The 25,931-nt window shown below is 32.2% G+C and overlaps 3 protein-coding genes across 4 annotated transcripts; 2 read left to right on the top strand and 1 right to left on the bottom strand.

The window, feature by feature from the left end:
- Nucleotides 1-508: 508 nt before the first annotated feature.
- LOC136970324 (BRCA1-associated ATM activator 1) lies at nt 509-14,256 on the top strand. The gene is made up of 10 exons (XM_067264751.1): nt 509-748; nt 2,321-2,632; nt 2,714-3,116; nt 3,189-3,284; nt 8,982-9,183; nt 9,252-9,402; nt 9,485-9,567; nt 9,644-9,845; nt 13,177-13,346; nt 13,417-14,256. Exons 1-10 carry the CDS (start codon nt 604-606, stop codon nt 14,176-14,178), a joined length of 2,526 nt encoding a protein of 841 aa, XP_067120852.1. The 5' UTR covers nt 509-603; the 3' UTR covers nt 14,179-14,256.
- On the bottom strand, nt 14,242-20,811 carry LOC136970327 (18S rRNA aminocarboxypropyltransferase). 2 transcript variants are annotated; one of them, XM_067264757.1, is made up of 6 exons: nt 20,698-20,811; nt 15,479-15,614; nt 15,215-15,404; nt 14,957-15,150; nt 14,719-14,892; nt 14,242-14,338 (listed from the first exon to the last, which is right to left on the bottom strand). In XM_067264757.1, the coding sequence occupies exons 2-6, from the start codon at nt 15,549-15,551 to the stop codon at nt 14,280-14,282; spliced, it is 690 nt and encodes a 229-aa protein (XP_067120858.1). In that variant the 5' UTR covers nt 15,552-15,614; nt 20,698-20,811; the 3' UTR covers nt 14,242-14,279. The 2 variants fall into 2 exon arrangements, with proteins under 2 accessions (XP_067120858.1, XP_067120857.1); XM_067264756.1 differs by lacking the exon at nt 20,698-20,811 and adding an exon at nt 18,676-18,803.
- On the top strand, nt 20,661-22,738 carry LOC136970326 (uncharacterized). The gene is made up of 3 exons (XM_067264755.1): nt 20,661-20,761; nt 21,066-21,263; nt 21,876-22,738. The coding sequence occupies exon 3, from the start codon at nt 21,876-21,878 to the stop codon at nt 22,650-22,652; it is 777 nt and encodes a 258-aa protein (XP_067120856.1). The 5' UTR covers nt 20,661-20,761; nt 21,066-21,263; the 3' UTR covers nt 22,653-22,738.
- The last annotated feature ends 3,193 nt before the right edge of the window (nt 22,739-25,931 follow it).

Below are 25,931 nucleotides of genomic sequence, written 5' to 3'. Positions count from 1 at the left end.
TTTGTATTGTTAATTCGGTAACAATTACGGATGAAGCTGAAATTTAATTGTTGTCGTCGATGACGTTTGGCGAATGACGTCATGAGCGGTGTTGGCCAATTAGAAACCAGTTTCGGTGTGTTCGCTGTAAAGCGCTTCTGGAGCGGTGCATAAAGAAACGCGGCCTATGATATTTTTCCATTCTTTCAATTTTTGAGCACTTAAATACAACCGGCTTACACAGGAACCTCGTGATAATCTATCGATACGACCAAAAATGGCCGCTGCCGCAAAGGATCTCGGGATCGTGTCCAGGCCTATTTATATAGACCTTGAGTGTAAAGAGGCAGTAAAGCTTCCAGACACTTGAATAAAAACATATTTTGCATATATATTTTATATAAAAATAAATTAATTTTTTAAATTTTTTGAACACGTAAGAAATGTTTTAAAAAATAGAAAACTCAATAAAATGACAAAAAAAAATTCAAAGTATTTAAGTTTGTGTGAACGAGGTTAAATCAAAATGGCGGCCTCCTTAGTTGTTTAAAGTGTCACGTTAGGATTTGTATAACTAGTTATTATTCTTTTTTAATAGTTACTGTATTCAGCTAGTTCATTTTAATGGATGATACAAAGTCAGAAACGATCTTTAATAAACTTAATCACGTTTTTAAATTGATTTCTTTTGGAAAATTAAAAGATGATATTGACGATTCGTTATTGGAGAAGTTAATTAGTTTTGTCAAGAAAGAAAATGAAAAATCTGGTAGAATTATTTTATTGGTTAATCAAAACTTTACACATTAAACAAATATAACAAATTCAAAGGGTAATTCTTTACTCCAAAGGGTACAAATTCGGCTCTGAATGAGGCGGTTGGGACTTACCAGAGCTGTAGACCACGCCCGTACGAGTAAAATTTCAAAGGAACCGATTGTATACATGTGATCCTTCTTAAGATATATCTCTCCCCTGAAATCAAAAACTAATCCAAACCCTTCATTCAGAACTGCAATTCCACCATGCCTTCCATTGTTATTCTTTTGCTACCTTCATGACAAGTCTTTCACTTAAATTAAAACTTATATTTTTGCTTCTGGACCCGTTTCTTCATCTTACATCTAAATATTTCTCATATTAAAGCTTAATTTAATACAATTAAAATGAGCATTATCTATTCAATAATATAATCTCGAAATGATTAAGTTTTAATTAGATAAAACTCCAATATTAAGATGGGATATAATTATAAATCTGCAGAATTGCTACAAGACCTCTGTGTATAAGATTTGAGCATTGACTCTTTGAAAAATATCTTGATGATAGATCAGAAGTCAATTTGATATACTGCATTCTTCTCAAAATCTAACTTAATAATGTGTAATAATTCACTCTGTGATATTATGGAAGAAAATTTCTTAATGCTGCATAGTAATTTAAGACTTAACTGAAGCTATAGGATCATTTTAATGACTTTTACAGTCAATATAATGTTGAAGGTGTCTAGAGAAATATAAAGAAATGTAGGAAATAGAAGATAGAATGCAGATAACTTCTAATTAGCATGCACAATTATTTTAAGGTCATACGTATAGTGCATGAAGTCAAAGAGACATTGCCTTATTGTAAGAAATAAATGAATAGTGTGACTGGTATTTTGAACTATGAATTCAACATGTTCCAATTCATTCATTCCTACAGTTGATCAAAACAGTTCTATATATAAATATATACAAATAGATAACTTATCTCTTAGATAAATGAGGTAAGATTCAAAGAGAATTCTTGATGTTAAAGGAATAAACCTTTGTTTATGATTGAAGCAAGCTACTGCTATTTCTGAAAAAAGATGTGGATTGCTTTGATCACAAGTAAATCTTAATTCTATTAAAAGAGATAAGTTGCCTATTTGAAATATAATGTATTACTCTATCTACAAAAAATGCAAAAGTTTGGATTGTCAATGTAAATTTATGCAAAATTGCAGTTCTGAATGAGGAAGTTATCAAAACTGTAGATCATGCCCATAGGAGTAAGGCATATAAGTCAATAGTCTAAGGAATCAATGATCTACATGTGATCCTTATTGTCCTCCTATATACCTACATGTGATATTTAAGGAGCTATATCTTGTGAAGGATCACATGTAGACTAACAGTTCTTTTGATTTTTTACTCCTATGGATATGGTCTACAGCTTCATTCAGAGTTGCAATTTTACCAAAATTTACATAATGAAAGCATAATTTATTTTATAAGATTTTTTATTATTAGAACAAGATTTTAATTGGAGTGTCATTGAAATCTGAATCATATTAATATTTATATTATTTTTGCAGGAAATTTTGTTACAGAAATGCTTAGAAGGACAGAACTAGAAAAATATCTAGAGAAAGCTTTAAACAGAGAACTATCTGATATAAACTGCATAACAGTTTCCTTCTTGTTAAAACTGTTGGCTGTGTGTCATAATCATAATGATATTCTATCATCTTTAGAAAGCAATGAAAAGAAACTCCTGTGTCTGATAAGTAATATATTTGAAGAAAAAAATTATCAAGTGATGAATTTTTCAGTGAAAGTGTCTGTACTGGAATTTCTCAGCATATTAGCAGCAAAAGAACAATATATTCTATGGCTTCATAGTAATGGTAAGCTTTAATTGCTTAAATTAAGCATTAATACAAATAATTAAGATGAATTAAAAAGGATGGTATTTTAATTTAATTTAGGTGCTATAGATTTTGGTATGTGCTGTTTAGGTGAAGATAGTTTGTATGTGCAAAGAACTGCTGCCAGCTTAATAGCAATACAACTATCTACACTTCTAAATGCTTCTGAATGTAATGCTATTAACAAAGATAGTTTTCTGAAGATTTTTGAAGATACTTTGTTAGAATTATTTAATTATCTGCAAGATTCTTCTATATCCCTAAAGCTTGATAGATCAAGAAAGTTGATTGATTCCACTGTTGAAGTATTTAGAATATTTTCAGAATTGCAACCGAATAATAAAACTTTGATCCCTGTTCAAAAAGTAATAGATATTATAAACAGGAATTTAAGAAGCAATAAAATGAATGAAATTTATATAAACAAGTTGTTGGAATTATTATCTATTTTTGTTTCCCCTTGGTAAGTTATAGCAAGTTTTTTCTATTGCCATATACATTGAATGTATTTGACTTATCATTGCATTTTATTTAGGCAAGACCAGTGTATCATTGAAGAATTGGTTAAGAAGTTAATTGATGTTAAACATATACATGCTATTCTACATTTCCTATCTCTGTCTATCATTCGGTATGCATTTCTCATTTATTAGAAATTTTTCTAATGATAGATAATTTGGTTTAAGGTATATAATGTATGTATTTATACCAGGTGATTGTAAAGAACCCATATTCAGTGATTAGGGAAATATTTAGCAATCCAAATACAACTAAATCTTGTTTGGTGACATTTCAGAACATTTGGAAGACATTTGTTAAAAACAATTAGTTCCAAAACTCACCACTTTTGGCACTGTAAGCAATGAAAAAGCAGTTTATTGTGTTGCAGCCATGTTCTAGGTATAAAAGTGGTCCAGCTGTATGCCATTCTCATCACCTTGCTTGAACTCATGTTTCTTGTAAAGCTATTTTATGTAAACAACAACAATGCTGTGATTACATTTCAGGAATTTATGCCAAAGACCATCAACTTCATAAGCTATCAGAAGAATGATTACTTCACAAGTTATTTTAGATATTATCCTAGCTGTTGTTGAATAGTCAATGACTAATGCTACACATTCCAGTAGTGCATATGTAATGTCATGGCAGTTTGGTATATCCTATTGCACAGTATAGAATGTCCTGAGAAAGTTGGTGCATTGTTATCCGTATAAGATCAGCTATAATTATAATTGTTTGCATCTGATAGGGAAACCCAACTGACCTTTACATTGACCTCCTTTATGAGAATGGAAGTGGATGTGTTTGACCACGGAAGATCTTGTGGAGTGACAAGGCATATATACCTCAGTGAAACATCCATAACTGTCATATTTGATGTACAGAAACTCCTTGTGTTTTCCAGCAGATTCCAGTGCATTCACCTAAAGTTATAGTCTGGTATGGATTCACAACCATGTTTATTTTTAAATCATTCTTCTTCAAAGAAACTAGTTCATGTGACATGTTCTATGACAGCCCATAGATACCAAGATATGCTTAACACTTTTGTTATACCCAATTGCAACAGCAACAATGCTTTGAGTCAACCACTTTCATGCAAGATGCCCTCACATATTGAATACTGTGTATGTGGCAATTTCTGCAACATTTCACCGATAACAGAGTGGTTAGTCGTACATTTCCTACCACCTGTTCACTTCATTCTCCAGATCGTAATCCACATTACTTTTGATGCTGGGACATTTAAAATGCATTGTTTATTGTGGACATGTTGTGAACTTGACAGTATCATGCTGCATGTGATAAGCACCATAGGGGATCAATTACAATTGGCTGTTGAACTTGCTGTTCAGTTTTATACTTTTGGAATGAGGATTGCATTGAGCAGTATCCCCTGCATCATTTAGGTTTATATATTAAATGAGTGTCTTGTGCAATAAAATGTTTGTTGCTTGTAGCATTAAAAATGACATTATAGTGATTATGGGTACTAATTTGTTTTCATGGAGATGTCTTTGCATGGTCCAAAAGCCACCAAGCCAGATTTGATTGCATTTGGACTGCTAAATATGTCTCTAGACAGTATCAAATAGAGATGCTTTAATTTACAATTACATGTATATGTGTTAGGTATATATTATTTATTTATTGCATTAGCTGTATTTGATAATGTAATCATATGACAGAACATAATTGGGTTGAACAAGATTTATGCTGAAATCTAGTTTATTTAATGTGTTTCAAAATACAAGTAACGATATCTGATCTTGGAAACGCTTACTCCTTTCAAACTTTGCTTTGGAATCACTTAATTCAGTTCATATGTAATAACTTTTGAGCTTTGTTCAATGCTGCTAGCCAGCAATGCTTACAAATACAATCAAACCCCGGTTTTCAAACTTAATTTATTCCTAAAGCTTGTTCGAAAACTGAAAGAAATTTTCACATAAGAAACAATACAAAATGGATTAATCTGTTTATATATATATATATAAAAGGAAAATGCACACAAATAATGTAAATCTAAAAATTAATTTAATTTACAATTTGAAAATTTCAGAATGACTTTTATATTTTAATTAGTTGTGATTTTAACTTTGGCTTTGATTTCAGCATAAAGACCAATGTTTTAATTATTTTATTTTTAGTTTTAATTAATTTTTGGTTTAATTTATTTAGTTTTATTTTTATAATTATTTTAAATAATCATTTATTTAATTTTGCCTGCAAAATTAACTAAACCCTTAATTACAATTTTAAAAATTAATTGCGGCTTTTTTTTTTCCTTCTGCCACATGACTATAGAAATTGTTTTAGTGTTGTTTTGCACAATAGATAATCAAATTTAAATTTATTTTGTGTTTTAGTAATTTCATTAATTTTTGTTTTATAAATTTGCATTCTTTTAAACATTTTTTTAAAATTTTAATTATAAGCGAGTTAACATTAATTGAACTGTTAGGCTTCCTAGTATATATTAAAAACAAAATGTTCGGTTAATGTAACCCTTGGTGCCAAGATGGTGGCTCGTCTCTGATTCCAGCAAGGAAACAGTGGGATGCAGTTCTAACCTAGCCTAACCTATTCTAATAAATTACCATAATTATTAGCAACCAAATTATTAGAATAGGTTAGGTTAGAACGTGCGTCCCACTGTTTCCTTGTTGGAATCAGAGACGAGCCGCCATCTTGGCACCAAGGGTTACATTAACCAAATGTTCCATCACCATCAATTTAAATTCAAACCATCACTTTACAAAAACGTGCTATAGAGACTTGACTCTGCCTGGATGAAATATAACCAAATCTATCAAGACAGACAAGTACTTTACCCACACTTTCCGAAATATTATGTTTCAATTGCTTTGATTTAAATTTAAATTTTAGTTTCAGTTTTGGTGTAAAACCAGAGTTTTTATTATTATTTTAATTTTAAATAATCGGCTACCTAGTGTTAAATTAAATATTAGTATTATGTATATATAATAAATGAGAATGTTTGTTTGTTCGCCATACACTCCTAGACCATTCAACCAACTGCTATGAAAGTCGGCAGTTACGTTTATATACCCCTAACTTAGTTTATGTCATATATTCTATTCCAAAATATCTATTGGATTCCTGTAAATCAATTCATTTCAATCTACATTTGATTTGCTGATTTGCATGTAGAGCAGTGGCGTGCCGTGACATTTGATGATAGGGAAGCTGTGTTTCTGTAAGAAGCCGACTTCCAGGGGAAATCAGTTAATTGCGCGTCAGTGATGATCTTGGTTCCATTCCGGCTCTTTCAGCAGGGTTTTATTTATGTCCCCAATTCCCTAATCTCTTAATTATTTAACTATTGTACTTCTTAAGTAGAAATAAGTTGAAACCGGTTACTTTGTACTTGAATATTTGTAGTCTTGGGAAAAAGTGGAAAGACAAATTTTTATGACAACGGATACATAAATCGTAAATTTAAGGAAAATAAATTCTAGAGCTTTTTTTTTTTTTGTACCTTATGCATCTTTCATTAAATTTAGTTGTAAATGATGCTGCCAAAGTAATAGTTAATTTTTTAACATTGTACAAGATTTGTACACGTTTTTTAACATTTCCTTATAGATGGGACATACGAATCGTAATATCACTGGTTTAACATTGAAATCCGTAAGTAATATAAGATGGGAGAGCAGAATAAAATTATCAAATATTTTAATGGATTTTTTAAAACTCCTGTCAACTATACAGAACTATCATAAAAACATCTTACCAGTAAATTCTTATCGGTTGGGTTAAGTTATAAATCTACTCGTGATTCACATAATCGGGCGAGGGCGGCTAACAGTCTAGGACCGGTCCTGGATAGAATTGGAAGCGTTATATGTGTGTAGCTTCCACCAGCTAAACCGGGTAAGGTTGGTGCTCTGTAAAGCGCATGCCCGAATGAGTATAATCTGGCTGCTTGGAAGCTGACAATACAGCACTTCCATTCCGCCACTAATATTCGAATATACAATAGCAATCTTATTGTTTTTTCACGTGTATAGGAATATGTAATAAGATATATAATGCAGTTATAATAAAATATTAATTTTAATTATATGAAAATAATCACACAATCTATTTATTTTTTAGAGAATACAAGGGAAGCAGCGCTTCCACCGCTTCCAATGACGGCACGCCACTGATGTAGAGCCATCTATTGACAAAAAATTTAAGAAAATAATACACTAAATATAATTCTTACAAAAAAAGGATATAATTTTAAAAAATATATATTATATTCGCTTAATTACAGCGACAATGATATAGCACTTGCCTGTATGGAATCAAGTAGTACTCTGTGGAAAGTTTATAGCAAGTCTTTAAGTATTTAATTTTCCACATCTAACAACTCAGGTTTTTCATTTCTGAATGGTACTTTCTTAATTCTAAAAAGTGCCCTCCAGTAGCAGAGTGGATAAGATCACTGAACACTGGTAGTTAGTCATGGGTTTGGGCATGGCCAATGGGCTGGCCACATGGAGTTTTCTTCACATTAGCAACACCAAAATAGGGTCCAGCTTCCTAAAAATGTCTTCCCGGAATGCATTCCCTCGACAGATTGCTTGTGTTGCGTTGCCGTAACTAAACCAAACTAATTCTAATGAACAATTGTCTAATTTCTCTAATTCGTGGCCAGCTCTTGCCGAGTAGCTTGTTTGGAAACAGAGTTATTGTACAGTAACTGGGGCAAATATGGTGTTTGAAATGTTCATAAAACGAGGTGTTTGAAATCTGAGGTTTAACTGTATACAAAAACATATAAAACTGTTAAGATGGAGTTTAGACTCAATTGTCATGTTGAATTATTTAAAACTCAAGGAATGACAAGCAAAAATTGAGTGATGTGTTTGTTTACATTTACAAACAGAACTGGATTACTGAGCAAGCTTTGTAAGCATCCAAAATCCCATCTTAAGTCTGTAGCAGTTTCTCTGTAACATTCCTTAAGAACATGATCTGATCAGGATTCCAAATAGCTAACGAAATTCACTGACACGGACTCTATGTCCATACCAAATTTGGTTGAGATCAGTCAAGTAGTTTCAGAGGAGTTTACACTCAAATATCGCTAGATTTAAATAAAGGAATGAGCTTCACTCACTCAGCTCAATTAACATTTATTTGATTTTAATTATCACTTATTAGCTTACTTTGATTTCGAATTTCAACTAAGGATGGGATGTTTATTCAAGTGAAGTTGTTTATAAATATATAGATATATAAATATTTATTAATGTGCTACATACAGTTTACACGAGTAGTAAACTGTACCTTACAGGTTTGTCTAAGTAAAATCTGATATTTACTTAACAATATACAATATGTAGTCATTAAGCAACTTGCAAAAATGGTATAATCTGCATGGAGAATTATGAAATGAGTTCATAATTCCCCACGAGTGCTATCTAGTGAATATCTAATTTAGTGTGGAATCAATAGATGATGTATCAGTTCACTAGTGAGCATCTAAAATGGTTGTCTCACTTGAGTTTTGCTTAAAAGTTGAATTGCATGCTCTGGTGAAAAGTTTATTGCAAATTTGCATCTGGCCAAATGGAATCTTTCAAGTTTTCTTCGCATACACCTAAATAGGAACCAGTTTCCCATAGAAAGTCCTTCTGGAAGGCACCTCTCCTTGGCAGATTGCCCGTCGTGTTGCCTTGCCTTATCTTATCAGTTCAATCTAGAAATTCCATTTAATGAATCTATGAGTCAACCATTTAAATTCTTTTTTAATTAAAGATTTTAAGAATAATACTTAATTATACAAACAGTCTAATCTTTCTTACAGGAATCAATCAAACGAAACTTTGTCTAAAGAGATAATGGATATTTTCTTATCTCCTTTGTCCTACTTAACGGACACGGGAGACGTGCCTCCTTACATTCTATCCTGCTTAGAATCGACTCTAAATAACAAAAATTCAACTATTAAAATTATTAATTTAAACATATCTTCTATTTCTAAAATTGCCAAGAAGTTAAGCTGTCAGGTATGTTTCCAGTTTTTTCTTAATGTATTTACATACATAATGTTGTTAAAATTAATTTTATTTTCAAGCAAAAACAAGAAATTTGTCTACAGTTGCACAGCTTGCTTTCGCTTACGACAGAATGTTCAGTCAGATCTACGTTGCAAGGTTATCCGTTCAACTGTCAAAGATTACAGGTTGCATTACTTACATTCTTCTTAGATAACTTCGAACTTTACGGTAAATTTGTAATGTATCTTACGAGAAATATATTTTTATTATATCTTGTAATCCTGAAACAATTTCTAAATTTTCATTTTAGATAGCGAATACATAAAACTCGACATCTCTAGATTAACAACAGCCGTCATTAATTTATTGGAAAGTCCAAACACGGTTTCGACGGTGAGTACATCTTAAAAATCATTAAATAATTTTAATATAATATTTAAAAATGAATATTGATAAAGTATTTTTTTAGGTAATTGATAAGTGCACTAAACTTTTAGGGAAACTTCTTTGTTTGTGGGGAAAATTATGCGTACAGCAGGATGAAGAATGGGGAAAATTTCCTCCTCTGGATGCTTTCAGAATTGTTTTAACAAAACGATTGCTTGATCCAAACTGGGAAGTAATAGACAGCACTCTGTGTTTAATTAATGATATATTTTTTTCACACAAAGGTAAACATTTTAAGAATTCTTATTATTACATGCAAATAATAGCATAATTTCTTTAACAAAGTTCTGTTATTATAATATACAGGAAAAACATATCATTATGGCTGGTTAAGTTAGTTTGGTTACAATTACAATAATTAGTTATTAACTACATAAATAGTTAATTTATTTGAATTGAGATAATATAGAACTGATAATTTAATATTTGGAAGATTGTTGGGCTGCAATTTTAAAATTGCAGGTCTATAAATTCCAGTGGCGTAGCGAACATAACTGGTGCCCGGGGCATAACTGGTACCCAACACTTTATTGGTGCCCTCTTTCCCCTCCAGAAACACATATAGTTTGTCTTGCAGACCATTTGGGCGCCCCTCTGAGAGTGGCGCCCGGTGCATGATACACCCCCTTTGCTACGCTACTGATAAATTCCCACTGTCATCCATTGTCTGTCCTTTCGTAATCTCAAGAATGGAGTTAGATAGACGAAAGTCGAGACCAGAAATGGAAAGCTTAGGAGCCAGAGACCCCAATTAACTATACACGAATTTCTGGTTTGGACTGAAGTCGCATTATTTCAATTCAAAAATTTTCTCTAGAACAGTTAGATGACCAGCATGATTCACTTGTTAACAGCAAAAGTATAACACTATTAAAATCAAGAACATTGTTCATAAAGATCTAAAAAATTGCAGCCCTGAATTGTGACAGATATCACAATAATTGCTCATTAAATTAACACATAGTTCAAGATAAAATCAGCTGAAAGAAAAGTTGTTTGACTGGTTTTGCTATACAAATTTCCCTCGAGCTTGAGGGGTAAAAGCAATTTCATCTCCAGGTACTGGTACCTAGAGAGAGAACATTTTCAGAGCATAAAGAGTTAAATGGGAATCGCTCGACCTATTTCTTTCAGCAGTTTTGATGTTTTTCATGCATGAAAAGAATTGTTTACAGTATGTTCTACCCACACTCATAACAGTTTTCTGGATAAAACAATTTTCTAGCACTAATTATGTCATTACGACATCCAAGTGTATCCAGTGAAATGAGAATAATTTTTACAACATACTTTACTAAAATAAATGAAAATGTACCTAAAAAATTTAAGGTGCAGTGGGCCGCAGGTTGGACATCCCTGCGATAGACCAAGGAAATCAGATTATGATAAGATTTTATAATGAAAATAAATTCAGTTGATATTTAATTCGTGTTAGATGTCATACTGTTAATGGCATTTACGATTCTTGTACGTAGCAGCTCGTGTTTGGTACTTCTACAGCATACACATGATAGTTGTTGTCCACAAAGAAAAAAGTCCAAAGAAATGATTGGATGGACCAAGAAATGGGGGCTAATCCAATGATCTGGACTCTGCAGCAGCAGCTCTTTCAAGTATATGCACATGAAACTTGAGTATTGACCAACATTTTCAAATATATTTTATTCATATACCTGAACAAATAGATTGAGTAAAGTTTATTTAAAAATTTAGGTAAGTGTTGTTAAGCTTTCTTTTTTAACCACGGGTAGGTAATCTAAATATATAAAGTTACTTGTCCTGACTGACTGACTGATTGATTCGTCATCACCCACAGCAAACCGCTGATCCTATAGGTGAAATTTGGTACACAGTTAGAGTATGTCATGAAAGTGCACACTAAGAAGGGATTTTTGGAAATTCTCCTGTGGGGGAAGAGGGAGAGGATTAAGGTTTAACCTGAAGAACGGCTTCTACCGTACTATTTTAGATGCAATTTTTTGTTTTTAACTGCGTTTAGTCTTCGTTGAGTATTTAGGTGTATTAAATTGATAACATTTCAGACATTGTTATAAATATTTTTATATATTTCGATTTTTTAACCAAACGTTTGAACCATTTTAAATTCGAAATTGATATTGTGTATTGGTTCGATTATAGAACGATTGTAAACGTTCCATAAAATTGATCAGGTCAAAAACATTTGTTTGAAGCAGTAAAATCATTCTCAGCAATAAGGAGTATGTGTTATATAACAATTACTATGGTTGTCGAAGATTACCGTTGATAGTAATAACTTAATTTTCAAACGTACAATATTTACCAAATCATTCAATTCGTTTGCCCAAGCAACACTAGTCTCGGTACTCGAACCGTTCCCAACTCAAACAATTCAGTATTCAAACTCAAATTCTGAAAGAAAAAAGAATTGCTTGGTACTTAACTGAATAAATGTGATCTGCTAGAACAAATTTTTGATTAATAACATGTTTTTACTTTGTCATCCATAAAACACTTTTATGATAAAAATTATAAACAAATGAATATGTTGCTGGTATTTCTGATCAAGATCAACAAAAATGCTCAGATGACAACGATACTTTGTAAAAAGAAAACACGCGATTTAACCAAAATTAATATTAATGTGTAATACAGTACTTTTAATTGTGACTGTTAGTTAATTATTGACTGGAAATAAATTATTGATTGCTTTAATAAACATATTTCTCTCAGTAATAGAAAAGAATAGCATACTTTTGTTAACTTTTGGAACCTAACCCAATGTTTTGCACCAGTCCTTTGTTTTGTATAGCACAGATTTGCATAACATGGCACTTTTTTGGAATGTAAATACCATGTTATACAAAGGATACTTTTCTCTAACAGTTCTCTTATCTAGATTCAATCCGTCCTCCAACCGTCAAAATAAACTGTTGATTTTTTGATAAAAAATGTAATAAATTAGATCCAAAATCTTTGTATCCAAATTTAAAATTATAAATTCACACATTAAAGAGTTGATAGAATAAATTAAAATATCAGCAAAAAGTTTATTGCATCCACAGTAAGCAATTATAAAGAATAAATCCACAAATTGATTTTTAAGTAATGCCATATGATCAGCCATGTTATCAGTATCGGGCTATAATAATGCAAAATTAAATGCATTATATCTCGATAGCTCTGGAAGCAAACATTAGATGGAGGTTTGGGTAGCATAATTGGCAACATATCTCCGTGGTAGGCAAAAGTTGCAGGTTCATGTTCCATTCTTTGCCAATTTTCTTCCAGAAATTTTATTATAAATATTCACAAGGTGGCAGCCTAACTACCTACTTCTAGTCAATTACTTTATTTCTAATTATTAATTTAACCTTATTATAGTCTGATAATACAGCAGATCATTTGGCAATAGTAAGCAATTTTTTTATGAGGTGATAAAACAAAAAATTTTATTTGCAAAATTTGGCTTGGCAATGTCATTTAGTAGTAATGTAGTAAGATTGCTTCTTGTGTTGCAATGAGGATGTTTATCCTTGCAAGTAAATAATAGAAACACTTATGTTTTTATTTCAGACATTATCCCTTGGTTTTGTAAGCAGTCCTTTCATACCATCATATGGGACATTGCAAATTCCGAAGTTTACGAAGGTTACATCAGAGCAACAGCCATTCAAACAGTTTCCTATTTTATCTTATCCGCCGACGGATGGAAACATCTCTTTGAAGATAAAAAGATTTCTTTGGTTAGTATTATTTATTATTAAATATTTAAAATTATTTATGATATACACATTCACTTTTCTTATTTTTCAGGATAATGCTTTATTAATTTACTGTCGAGCTTTATTGTGCGACTCGGATACTTTCGTACACCGAGCTGCCGCAAAAGCCATCTTTAATTGGATCGAAAGCAAAGACGTGCCTCAATATTTCTATAAATCTCTTTATTTGGCAGTTACCACGGACTTAGATTGGGAAGTGAAAATGTCTGCCTTAAAAAGTTGGGAATTTATTCTCAACCACTATTTAACATTGTCAAATAACAACGATCAAAAACTGCTGACGGATTTGTGTCAGTGCGGTTTTGCTCGTTCTTTTACGAGTGCATTCGAAGATCACGATAAAACTGTACAAAATGTAGCCGTTAAGATTCTTCTCGACTTAATAGGTCACCTCACGTCTATAAATACCAATACGTCATCATCTGGATTAAACAATTTCATGCGCAAAGATAAAGACGACCTAAAATTGGGATCCAACTCCACGAGTATTTCTATTAACGATGAAAGCAGATCCAGAATAATTGAAAGTGTTCTCGATATCAAAACCGACAAACAAATTTGTGATCTGATTAAACCTATTTCAAAAGTCAATGACGTTGTAGATATTTTGAATAGTACTAACATAGAAATGGATGTAAAAGACTTCGTGGAAATTCTACAGTCTGAAAATTTGCGATCGATCTTGGAAGAAAGTGAAAAATCAACGGATCTTTATACAAATAATTTTGAATCTCTATTGGATGATATCATCAATTGTGAAGACACAAAATTTCCAGGAATGGATTGTTATTAAGATTCAATTTTTTAATCTATCATCATCATTTTTTATATATATATATAAAAGTACGCAAATAAATGATTTTTCGTCAAACTTTATTACAAATAATTAACATTTTAATCATCTTCGTCATCATCAGTACTGCTTTCTACCAATGGTGGTAAGTCAATCTCATCTAAAAGAATAAATGAAATTAATTAAATGTATAGAAACAATATATATGGTACATTCAAAAAGTTTGCAGAAAAGATTTTGTGTGTTTCCATGCAGAGAAAGAGGCAGACACAGCACAAGGTTCAGTGATGGAGTGCTTAATCAGATACCTCCGTACAAGGAGAGATTGATGAGCCAGAGCGTTATCATGTTATAGCACCCAGTTTTGAGGCCTTTTTCTGTCATTGTTTCACATAATCATCAAAGAATTTGGATGTACAATTCTTTGTTCGTGGTTTTCCCTTCTGGAATGAATTCATATTTTTAAAAAAATCCGACATTCTCACTCCAACTGCAAACCTTCTGAATGTACCACATATAATATGCAATAATTGTATGCACCTTTCTTAGCAGCAGCTTCCTCTTCCAACAGATTTAAGTGTTGTTCTTGTACTCGTACAACTTCTAAACTAGTATGGCATTCCCGATACTTATCTAAAATTTCTTTGTTGAGTTCGAGAAATGAATGACCCCATTTAAATTTTTTTAAATACATGTGCGCAAAATCGTCGTAACCTATAATTATAAAAAGTAATTAAACATTCAAACATTACAAAATTATTTTTGTCGCAATACAAACCGATTAGATAAAACACCGCCGCCAATGCTTCGACGCAAGATAATTGACATGGTCGACCATAATTAATTGGATTAGCGGCCACTAGATAAGGTAACAGTCTGGGATGCAACCCTTTCATTTTTGAAAATGGTGTTTCGTCAATTCTGGCCCAAGAACAGTCGACAACTGCAACTCCATATTTATCAATAATTTCTCTGTAATATATAAATAACATAAATTTTCTAGTATACAGATTACAAAATAATAAAATGAATATACTTGTCATCTGGAGCAACACATTGGCTGGCTGATGGAGTTAAAATAATTCCATTAAATCGCTGGCCTAATTTTAAAGTTTTTATAAGTCCGAGTCTAGATAATTTACGTCCCGAGCATTTTTTTGGATCGCAATGATTCAGATCCCACATTGCCACGTTAAACGGTACTGCGGGATAAGAAGAATCGTCATCTACAAGAAAAGAAATTTTATTAATTACACGTCAAGTATTATTCAATAATCTCTCTTAACTAATATTAAAATACCTTTCTCATCAAGCTTTAAATCATCAAAATGAGATTCTAATTCATTATTAGCTTCGTTACTGCATATTCTCATTTTATTCTGTCTCTCCGCAGCATATTTCTTGTTTCCAGCTTTTAATCCCTTCTTGTTTCTATTCTATTTTTCATTCAGTTATATTAATGATTGTTAAAAACTCGATTATACAGAATATAAAATGATGTTTATCGTTAACTTATCAGAAATTTTAAACACGGTCTTCAAAACAAATGCTGCCATTTTAAATTACTGTAATTATTATCCAAGAAGTATGCAACATACACTACCTCTAGGAAGTATCATAAACAAAAATGACAACTCTGCAAAAAGTGGAAGGCATTTTGTGTTCTGCAGTTTGCAAAGTTGAAACTGCCTGTCATTGTGTGATGTGAATTTTCAGAAGCTATAGAATCATGGCTGCCTTGAGAGGCATCACAATGGATGTACTGTGGCAAGTGCAGAAAGAATTTGAGTATCAGTGTGCCTTACGACATGAGGTGCATGCACACAGAGTTTCACATTTGCCCATTACAAATAAATAAATTGATAAATTGTAATGGGCAAATGTGAAACTTTGACAGTTTTGCAATGTTTTAATGTACGTTACAATGTTCTCAGATAATAATTAACATAATTACAATAATTCGAAGCAGTAGCATTCTTTTTGGAACACAGTGTATTTTTCACATTAACGTTACAACAAAAATTTTGATTAAATATCACAATAATTTAGATGCTACAGAGCTTCTTATAAAAAAGTAACTCTGTAAACTATTAGTACATAAGCTACAACTTAAGCTAAAACTACAGGCCTTAGACTACATCCTACATAGCAGTGTCCAGCGACTGTGGTCATGTACACCTTCCAAGTGGACCGGACAAACTGATTCAAGCAAATGTGTGCGCCTGCAGTAACCGCGTTTAGTGTGCAGCAACCACCAGATGATGATTCTACACACGTGTACAGGAAGCAGCTACCAAGCAAGTTTGATCGCCACTTCTACTACTTGCGCTTCCAACGAAAAAAATGGCTGATTTTGTAGATAAATGAAAACAGAATGACAAATAAATTGTGTATATATGTTGTATGTACCCGGTACTTTAATTAATAATCTTTTACATTTATACAAAATCAGAAATTATTAAATTACATAAAGTTTTAAAAATAAAACTTTTTTTTAACTTATTATCCTATAAAGGTTCTTTATATTTGTTGTGTATCTAGTTAGTGATAACATTTAACTTTCAAATTTACCACTTCGATGCTTGTCATATTTTCCACAGTAGCATTCGACGAAGTCATCTCGCTGCCATCTTGTAAATATCAGGTGTCACACTCTGGACAGAAGTCACTCGCAAGTTGGAAGCGTGTACAAAAATCCTTTCCACCCGCAGTTGCTGGATGCTGCCACATAGGACATAGCCTTACAGAGCATTTTTCCATAATGTAACAGCACCCCGAGTAGACCACTGCTCAGTTCAGTACTCTCTCCACTTAAGGCTCCCTTAGTGCCAACAAGACAGAAGATTCCGAAATTTCCTCATTATGATACTTAATGTTAAACATTTCGAGATTACTTTTATTCTAGGGGGAAATATTTATATCAAAGTGTCCGATAGCGGTACTGTTGCTGTTATAAAATTATATAAAAAGACAAATAAAAAATTAAATTAATTCACTTAGGGAGCCTTTTCATATCCATCACAGTATAGGCAGGTCCATGTAGGGCAAAAGACGGGGTATGACATATCTGTGTAAGAGTGCCCACGAAAAATTCTTGAGCTTTCTCAACTGCATGGATTCAATCCCGAGTCCACCAGAGAGGTGGCGTGATGACTTATCAGCTTTGGCCATCAGGTCTTCAACACAGACTATGGTTTATTATATAATTGTATCTAAATACAAATGCTTAAATTTTTAATTGAAAATATCTTTCTTTCTTTCCTTAAAAATTCATTTGTATAATAAATATATTTTAAAAAAATCTATTGTATGATAATTAAAGGTGACTTTCAAAACTAAGAAGTAAAATTTTTATTGTTTTAATATACAATAATTTATTATTAGAAAAATCAAAAAAAAAAGTAAATTTTCAAGGCTGATCCTTGAAATTTACAACCATGTTTACAAACTTTTATTAATTTTTCAAAGTAATTCCAGGAAATTTAATTATAATATTTTACACTGCTGGCTAGAATAATAATAATAATGGTCTCAATCAACAAAAAATTGTACATTACATTGGGCATTTAGAAAATTGGGGCATGTAAAGCTAAGTGATTGTTAGAATGTTTCTGAATAAAATTATTTTAATACAAGAAATCTTGAGAAAAAGAAATCAGATCGAACTATAGAAATTGATAATTTATTATATCATTCGGCAGTTTCAGACTTCTCGATCCAATATCAATCGAACAGCTTCCAAATTAAATGACGTTCGTTAGCTAACCAGATAACCGAGACAGTTAAGGCCTCGGCCTGCTGCCAGGGGACCTGGAATTGAATTTGTGTAGCTGAAAAACCGCAGAAATTTTTTAGTGGTCCGTTGTAGAATCCTGCTGTCCAGTTATGGGCTTGGCTGAACCCATGATGAACTTGAAAAAGGCCTATTTTGTGCTCACAGTGCAGAAAGAATACAAAAAAAAAAAAAAACAATGTTTATTTGATTGGAATGGATCAGAAGGGCATAACATTCTCTGAATAAATTCATGCCTTCAGCCTGATTAGAACAAACACTTAGGAAGGACCAGACCAGACTAACAGGATCATTTGATCCAGGACCTCATCCACATACTCAGGCTTGGTTGTTTTTTTTAATATGGAGTTGTTATTCCCTTCTTTATATGAAATCTTTGTTATATAATAATAGAGATGCTAATATGTAACGAAATCTGTTTATTAAGTCACCCAAGTGAAGGAACATTTTATGCTAATTGTTATAGGAACTTCTGGTGTATCTACAATTGTTTCTTATTTATGAATAAACAGAAACATGTCTCCGTTAAAAATATATATTTTAAGTTATTATTATTCACAAATGAGTTGTAAGTCACATTTTTATAATGATCAGAGGCCTAATACCTGTATCATGAACAAATTAAGTTGTAAATAAACTTAGTACTGCCAAAATCTTTATTGTATTCACTTTAAATTTAAAAAATAAGTAAAACGTATCCTTACTTTTGACATTTATATTCTCTATCCTGACTACAAATAGCGATCATGTTTTAGCAAACAGCATGCTTATATACTTATCTTTCCGAACACGAGATGGCAGGAGCATCGGGTGTATTTTTCTAGAATTAATTCCCAAGAAAATCAATATAAATTTTTCACGCGACATTTTTCATTATTTTTATTATTTTAACATTTATAAAAATTCAAAAAATATTTTTATAACAAAATGAATTTATATGGCATTTATTTATATTAATTCAGAAGTGAAATTATTCTTAAACTATACGAAAATGTAATTTCTGGATGCTGTACGATGCTAATTAGATCGTGCTGTTTGACTTATCTCGTATATTATAGCCATTCGCCTCATTATCTAAGTAAATACATAATCTACAAATTTGCAATAGCTAGACTCTATGAATGTCAATCCAAGAAGAATTATTATTCATATGTTTACTATGGCTATAGAAGACAGTATTTATGATTAATAAATGTCTCTTTAAGATGGTAGATGCTTAATGAAATTACGTTACAAGTAGTCTTATTAACTACCATCGTTTCTTATAATAAAGATGCTACCAATAAACAGTTTGATAGGAAATTTCAAATTTAATAAACATATTAATGAGAAAGCATAATTCAAATAAATCAATTATTCCAATAATTATATAGTTACTTTTTTTTTAATTTTTGAGCCCACAAGTAGACGAGTGGATTAAACTACTGAACATGGGTTCGTACTGGCCAAAGGGCTAACCAGGTGGAGTTTTCCGGGTTTTCATGTTTGTAACATCTAAATAGGGGCTACTTTTCCATGGAAGTCCTCCCGGTAGGCATCGCCCACGTGTCGTATACGAACAAGAAAATAAATAGTCTATTCCAGGTCCCCCAAAGCAGTCGACTTAACAGCTAGGCCATTCGGCCGTCTTTAAAACGAGTAAACGAAAGGTGAGCCCATCACGAAAGAAAATCGAACCCAAATCTACTGGCGAAAGCATGATACTCTTTTATGTCTCCATTTGAAAATAATCCTATTATTATGTTCCTGTATACAAATTTATTTTTTATCAAAACACTTTCCTGTTTTAACACAGGGAGCACAGAGAAAACTTTTTTTTTTTTTTTTGCAGATCCTACCATCATGATTTGCAATAGGATAGCCAGATGTTGAAAGAAAGGCCGACACCCGACGGGACCGTCCGGATTCGATCCCGGGTCCACCAGAGCGGTTGGCCAAGTGGCTAAAGCGGGTAAAGTGGCAATCTACGGTGCCGGGACACCCGGAATCGAATACGAAAGGGTCAAAAAAGCCCAGGAATATTTTCGGGGTTGATCCGTCGGCCCTCGGCTGCCTCATTGTGGGCTTGGACGAACCCATTGTGCCTCATTGTGGGCTTGCTTTAAAGAAAAAGGCCCTCTAAGTGCTCACAAGAGGAAGAAAACACGGAATATTAAACTTTTACTAAATATTTAAACAGCTTTTTTTAAATTAAAATTATTTAAAATGTTTTATATAATAATTAAAAATTTAAGCTTATTTTATAAAGTCTATCATTATTATTCTAAATTATTATTCTAAATAGTTAATTTAACTCACCAGAGGGCTTCAAGTCGTAAGCATAAATAATTAACTACAATCACGTGATTAATTTTTAAATATTTGATTCCTTTCTTAAATAATTGTGAACAATAAAACATATTAATATTTAAATTAAGACTTTTTTATTAAATAAAAATAAAATAATAACTATTAGCAAATTAAGATAATAAAATATAAATATAATATTTTTTATATTAAAATTCATAGTAAAGTATTTATTAATTTATTTTGATTCAATGCTGATATTTTCCACGAATCTATAATAAAGTAAGTTTTATTTTTATATAAACTCTTTATTTATTTAATCGTTACATTGTGTAAAATTAAATTTTTAAAACTTATTTTCGACATCTTTATTGATAAAAAAATATATATATATAAAGTAATAATCGATGTACAGCGATCGAAATCTATTTATATCTTACCAACTCTTAAGATTAATGACAAAAGAGTACCGATAAATATCTGGATTCAATAATTTAAAAACGGGTAAATCGAATTTTTAATCACGTGACATCAAGATACTAACCCATCAACCCTCAACACATAATATACTGCTTAATATATTTCACAATTTCAAATTTCACGTAATAATTCATAAATTAATTATTAAAACATTCTTGTTTTAATTAGGAAAAAAAGAAAAAACTTTAAATAATCTCTTGGCGCAAGATTAATAATTTAAATTTTTGAATTTACTTTCTCTCGAACCGCGCCTAATACGATAATTATGTATTTATTTTTGCGTGATAGTTTAAAATCGCTTAACTTATTTATATATTACGACGATAAGTAATAATAACCGCAAAAATTGTACGAATGTGGAACGGTCCTACATTCTCGTCTCCCCAACCTGATCGTCTGCCTCGTAGCTATCGTAACTAGGTTAGAAGTGCAGTTTACTGTTTCCGTACATGCGCAGTAAGTAGAAGGTCAGCTGTGGCGGGAATCACGTGTATACTTGGAATTGGCGGCTTGTGAGAAGTCAAAGGTAATATTTTATATTGTTTTTTTTTATTATAAAATAGATAAATCTGACTCTTTTAATTAAATTTCAATGTGTTAGAAAGTTTTTATTTAAATATTAAACAGTTTTTAAAAATTTTTAATCGATTTTTTTCGCGTTGTAACCTGTTTTACATGAACGCACTGCGTAACGCGAACTCGTAAAGCAGCAATGTGTTGTGGCGGTAACTGTCACTAGGTTAATACGGTAATTTATAATAAAAACAAAAGTTTTTATATAAAAATCTAAGTAAATATATCTATTTAAGAAACTTTTATTTAAAAATCGGTACAATTTTCGTCTTAAACAAAATTATAAAGTATTCTTTGGAAGGACACCAGCGTAGTTGCTTGTCTGCGTTTCATAAATCAAATCTTAACGCTAATTTCGGTTTTTCATGTTTTATTAATTAAACCGAATGTTTTACCTCCAGGAAATGATTTAAAAGAGGAATTTGCTCTAATTTCTGTGCTAATAAATAAGCCAACTCATCATTCGCCTTAATCGGCTATCTCTTAGATACAGTTGATAAATTTTAGGTCAGATTATCATGCGCTGATATCCCTATTAAGTTTTCTCGTGTGGTCTTCATTACAGATGACGACCCCGAAGTCTCGAGATGGTCTTCTCTTCTATCAAGGTCGACCTTCTCTGTATTATCCGGCTGTTCTGGTGGAGGAACAACATCCGCATTATCCTCGTACGCTGATTTCCGATTTGGGTATGTGTAAGCTGCTCTGTTCGGTTTTTCTTCTCATAAGTGGATCCGTAGCTGTTACCTCAGACTTTATGAACTCCTACGGCACGGGCATTTGGGCTGGTATAGCTGTTGGAATCAACGGAATCTTGGCACTCGCAGTAGGAAGAGAACCCACAAACGTCAGACGTTGGTGCGCCCTTTTTGTAGTCACAGTCGTTGGAGAACTTGCAATTGGTCTGCTGATTGTCTTTGCAACTGTAGGGCTCACGAGATCCATAACTAGACGCGACGATGCCGAAGACCCCAATAAAAGGAACCTCTTCATCACGATATACGCTGTACTCTTGGCTTTGGCACTTATCGATTCGGTTCTATCCCTTATCTGTTTCATCATAAGCATTCGCAGAGGTATCCCTTGTATAAAGTCCGAATCGAATATAGAAGTGGAGAAAAATTACGATAAAGGATGGAAGGATAACGATAGCATGTGTTCTTCTAGTTCTCCTATTTGTAAATCGGAAGAAGTTCCATCGTTGGTTCCAAATTATGAGTCCAAACCGGAATCGGATGAGCAAGAAGACTTATCCAGCTCTGTCTATAACGCTCTAGATAAGTACTTGGCTTTGGATTATCTAGAAAAATCGTCGTATAAAAATCATTCTATGAAGAATTAATGAAATTTGCTCAAATTAGTGACGTAAATTAACGGATAATGTTAAGTTTAACGTAACTTCTTCAAAGCTCAGGGTTTGTATCGTAAGAAAACAGTAGTTGTTTAATATGGGTATTTTTCTTTATATAAGGAAATTTATGAAATTTTTCTAATTAGGGAAGGGGGTATGAGAGCGGAAATAATTCAAATACTTTTATAAACACAGTATTGACTAAAAGTTAACCGAAATATATTGAAACCCAAAAATATTACAACAGTTCAAACCGGTTTTAATCGTTCTCAAAGTATATCTCGGACTGTATATTTTATATTTAGATGTTAAATATATTAATTAAGAAGTAGATAGATATCGTATTTAGAATTAATACGAGAAACATTTAACGGTGTGTGTTTTTTTTTTTTTTTTTTTTTACTCTTTACACCTTGTGGGCACTAAGAGGGGTCATTTTTCGGGCCCACCGTGGGTTCGGCCAAGCCCACAATGCGGCCGATCGGGTGGTGAGGGATGGTCCTGACTTATTCCTATGGTTGCTGGCCCGGATTCATTCCTTGACCCTTCTCCCAGAGCAGTAGGCTGATGCCTTAACCACCGCCGGCCATTTATGAGTGTTCGAAATTTCAGGTTTTTAATTATATAATTCTATTATTATTAGTAGTAGTAGTATTAGTTAGAATATATAATTATAATTCTTGAGGTGTATTAACAAAAGATTGCATGCAGTAAAATTTTTTGTTACGGTGTGAAGTTTTTAGTCACGCGAGATGTTCCAAAGGTTTTATTTACTGTTTACCAGCTAAAAAATGAAATTGCTCTGTTAACTAATAAGGAAATCCAACATCCTCTTAACACTATTTTCGGGTATACTTAATAGTGCGTTTCACACATTCCGACGCGCGTAAAATGCACTGTTAATTTTCATCTCTTCACGTGATTTCACGTATCCCAAACTGCGATTCGAGTGGAACGATATTGTCCCATATATCCACTAAACGCACACGGGGTACATAGCGGATCCTGATATGAATTAATAAAACATATTGTTTAGAAGCTTAACAACAAAACACGAACTCTACTACTCGAGAAATCCAGTAGGTCTTTACAAATATTTCTCCTACTTTGCTTCAGGTATGTAGGCTTTGTCATGCAAGGTCATACAAATAGGAAAATGTTATTAATTAAGTTTGAACTTGCGGGGAAGGAAAGATCATATCCGACTATTGCTGCTATTCTGTAAAAGGTCATATTTATACGAGAAAAATATAAAAAAGATGTTTGTGTGTCACCAATTAAACTAATAAGGAATTGTTTTATTCACATTGTAACATGTAATCTGTTTTTAATGAAAGGTTAGGTAACCAAAAATAGAAAACAATTCATTGATATCCTCTTACCAAGTAATCAGGTGGATAAGAGGATTTCACGCTGTGGCGCCAATATGACTTCAGATAGATAAATTGAGGATAAAACTTTAAAAAAGAAGCTGTAATAAAATTATTGATATCAATCTTAGCCAAAAAATGGCTCGACAATCGGATGGCCCAGCGGTTAAGATGTCATTCTATCGCTCTGGGTACTCGGGATCGGATCCGGGTGATCAACACAATAATTTTTTATAGGTATGTCCGGGATAAGTCGGGCCATCCCCATTATAGGCTTGGCCTAACCCACGATGAGCATGGGAAAAAAAGACACTTTTACAAGTTAGTACCCACAGGGCATAGTTAAAGATGATAAAAAGTACAGGATCACCAGTATTATTTTTTAAAACAATTGCGATTGTTATATACAAAATCCTCTTATGAAGACATGTCTAACGTATAACTATCTTTTTTAAGAAAACATTATTTAATTCTGACTTTTGGGCTACCCGTATTGTATTTGAACGTTGAAGTATTATTACTAAAGTCGTAAATATGTATAATATTGAATAAACGAGTTTGTTTTCTGCTGTTATGTAAGTTAATAAGAGTTTAATCATATAATTTCAAAGCCGAACAATTCAAGTGGTGATTATACTGTATTACTCAATATTTCGATTTTGTAATTAACTTTTCAGAAATTTGTAATCGAAATATCGAATTTTTGTGTTTATAAATTTTAAATTTACTAAAATGTATATTTGTTTTGACGTTTTCTTCATTTTCATTTTTTGTTTAAAAACGTATTAAAATGAATGTTCCGGTCACAACCGTCATTTATCCGCCATATTTCTTTTATATGTCGCTAATGAATTTAGATTTCAGATTAATGCTGATAAATATTTTACTTTTTTATAATAAAACTATCGAAATTTTTACTAAAATTAAATAAATAAAGCAATTTTAATGTAATATAGTTTAAATTTACTGAATATTAATAAATCGAACTATTCGCGATGATTCTTTAACATGGCTCCGACTACACGATGCGGATTGGTTATCGAATTTTTACTTTTTTTTAAAAAATTTAAACAAATTCTAATTATCTGTTGACTACTCATATACTAAAAATGTTATTTTTGTCATTTTAACTGTAGATTTGCATATTAAATCATCTTAAACGGAAAAAGGCTTCGAAGATTTGATTAATATCGTACTGGAAAACAACGTAGAAGGGGTGCTGATTTAAATTAATGGAATAAGGCAACACACATAACACTTGAGCAATCTGCCGTTGGCAGATTGCTCAAGTGTTGTGTGTTGTGCCTTATTCCATTAATAAGTGTTGATAATAAGTGTTGTGTGTGTTCCATAAAAGTTAAATTCCCTTAAACACTTCAGCAATCTGCCCTTGGCAGATTGCTGAAGTGTTTAAGGGAAATTGAGCTATATTTAGGTATTTTAGACACGAAGAAAACTTCACACTAATCGTCGGTTAGACGCGAATCCGTGACAAGTGTTGTGCTTTTATCCACTCCATTAATGGGCAGGATCATTTACACTTCAAAATTTCATCATCTATATAAAATGGTGAAAAATTATTTTATTCGTACATTTTTATACTTTCAAAGGAGGTGAGCTCGTATCTACTCGCCTACTAACAACCGAGTAGACAAAACCAACTACTTGGTCGCGCGTTCGCACCTGATCTTGTGGAATTTTTCATGTTTTTTTCAAGTGTCTAATATCTAGATAGGGTCCAGTTTCCTGCGGAATGTATCTCCTTGGCAAGTCGTCCATGCGTTACATTGCCTTATATCACCAATCCAGTCATGTCTACTCCCTGATGCCCTGCAGTAGATGGGGTAAAAAAGGTTAATAAACCAGTGTTCGATTCGGTGTTTTCTTAAATAATTCAGAC

The sequence above is a fragment of the Centruroides vittatus genome, unplaced genomic scaffold (genome assembly GCF_030686945.1).
Source record: "Centruroides vittatus isolate TY-2023 unplaced genomic scaffold, ASM3068694v2 contig_1916, whole genome shotgun sequence".
NCBI classification, from domain to species: domain Eukaryota; kingdom Metazoa; phylum Arthropoda; class Arachnida; order Scorpiones; family Buthidae; genus Centruroides; species Centruroides vittatus.
The sequence above is the reverse complement of the archived record's forward strand: the minus strand, read 5'-3'. Positions and strand labels throughout refer to the sequence as shown.

Coding starts and splice junctions, on each gene's coding strand:
- LOC136970326 (XM_067264755.1), top strand. CDS start 21,876: ATGACGACCCCGAAGTCTCGAGATGGTCTTCTCTTCTATCAAGGTCGA.
- LOC136970327 (XM_067264756.1), bottom strand. Junction 15,405..15,478: donor TTTAAAGCTTGATGAGAAAG/GTATTTTAATAT, acceptor CTTTTCTTGTAG/ATGACGATTCTTCTTATCCC. Junction 15,151..15,214: donor TGTGTTGCTCCAGATGACAA/GTATATTCATTT, acceptor TATATATTACAG/AGAAATTATTGATAAATATG.
- LOC136970324 (XM_067264751.1), top strand. CDS start 604: ATGGATGATACAAAGTCAGAAACGATCTTTAATAAACTTAATCACGTT. Junction 3,285..8,981: donor CTATCTCTGTCTATCATTCG/GTATGCATTTCT, acceptor TCTTTCTTACAG/GAATCAATCAAACGAAACTT. Junction 9,403..9,484: donor AGATAACTTCGAACTTTACG/GTAAATTTGTAA, acceptor TTTTCATTTTAG/ATAGCGAATACATAAAACTC.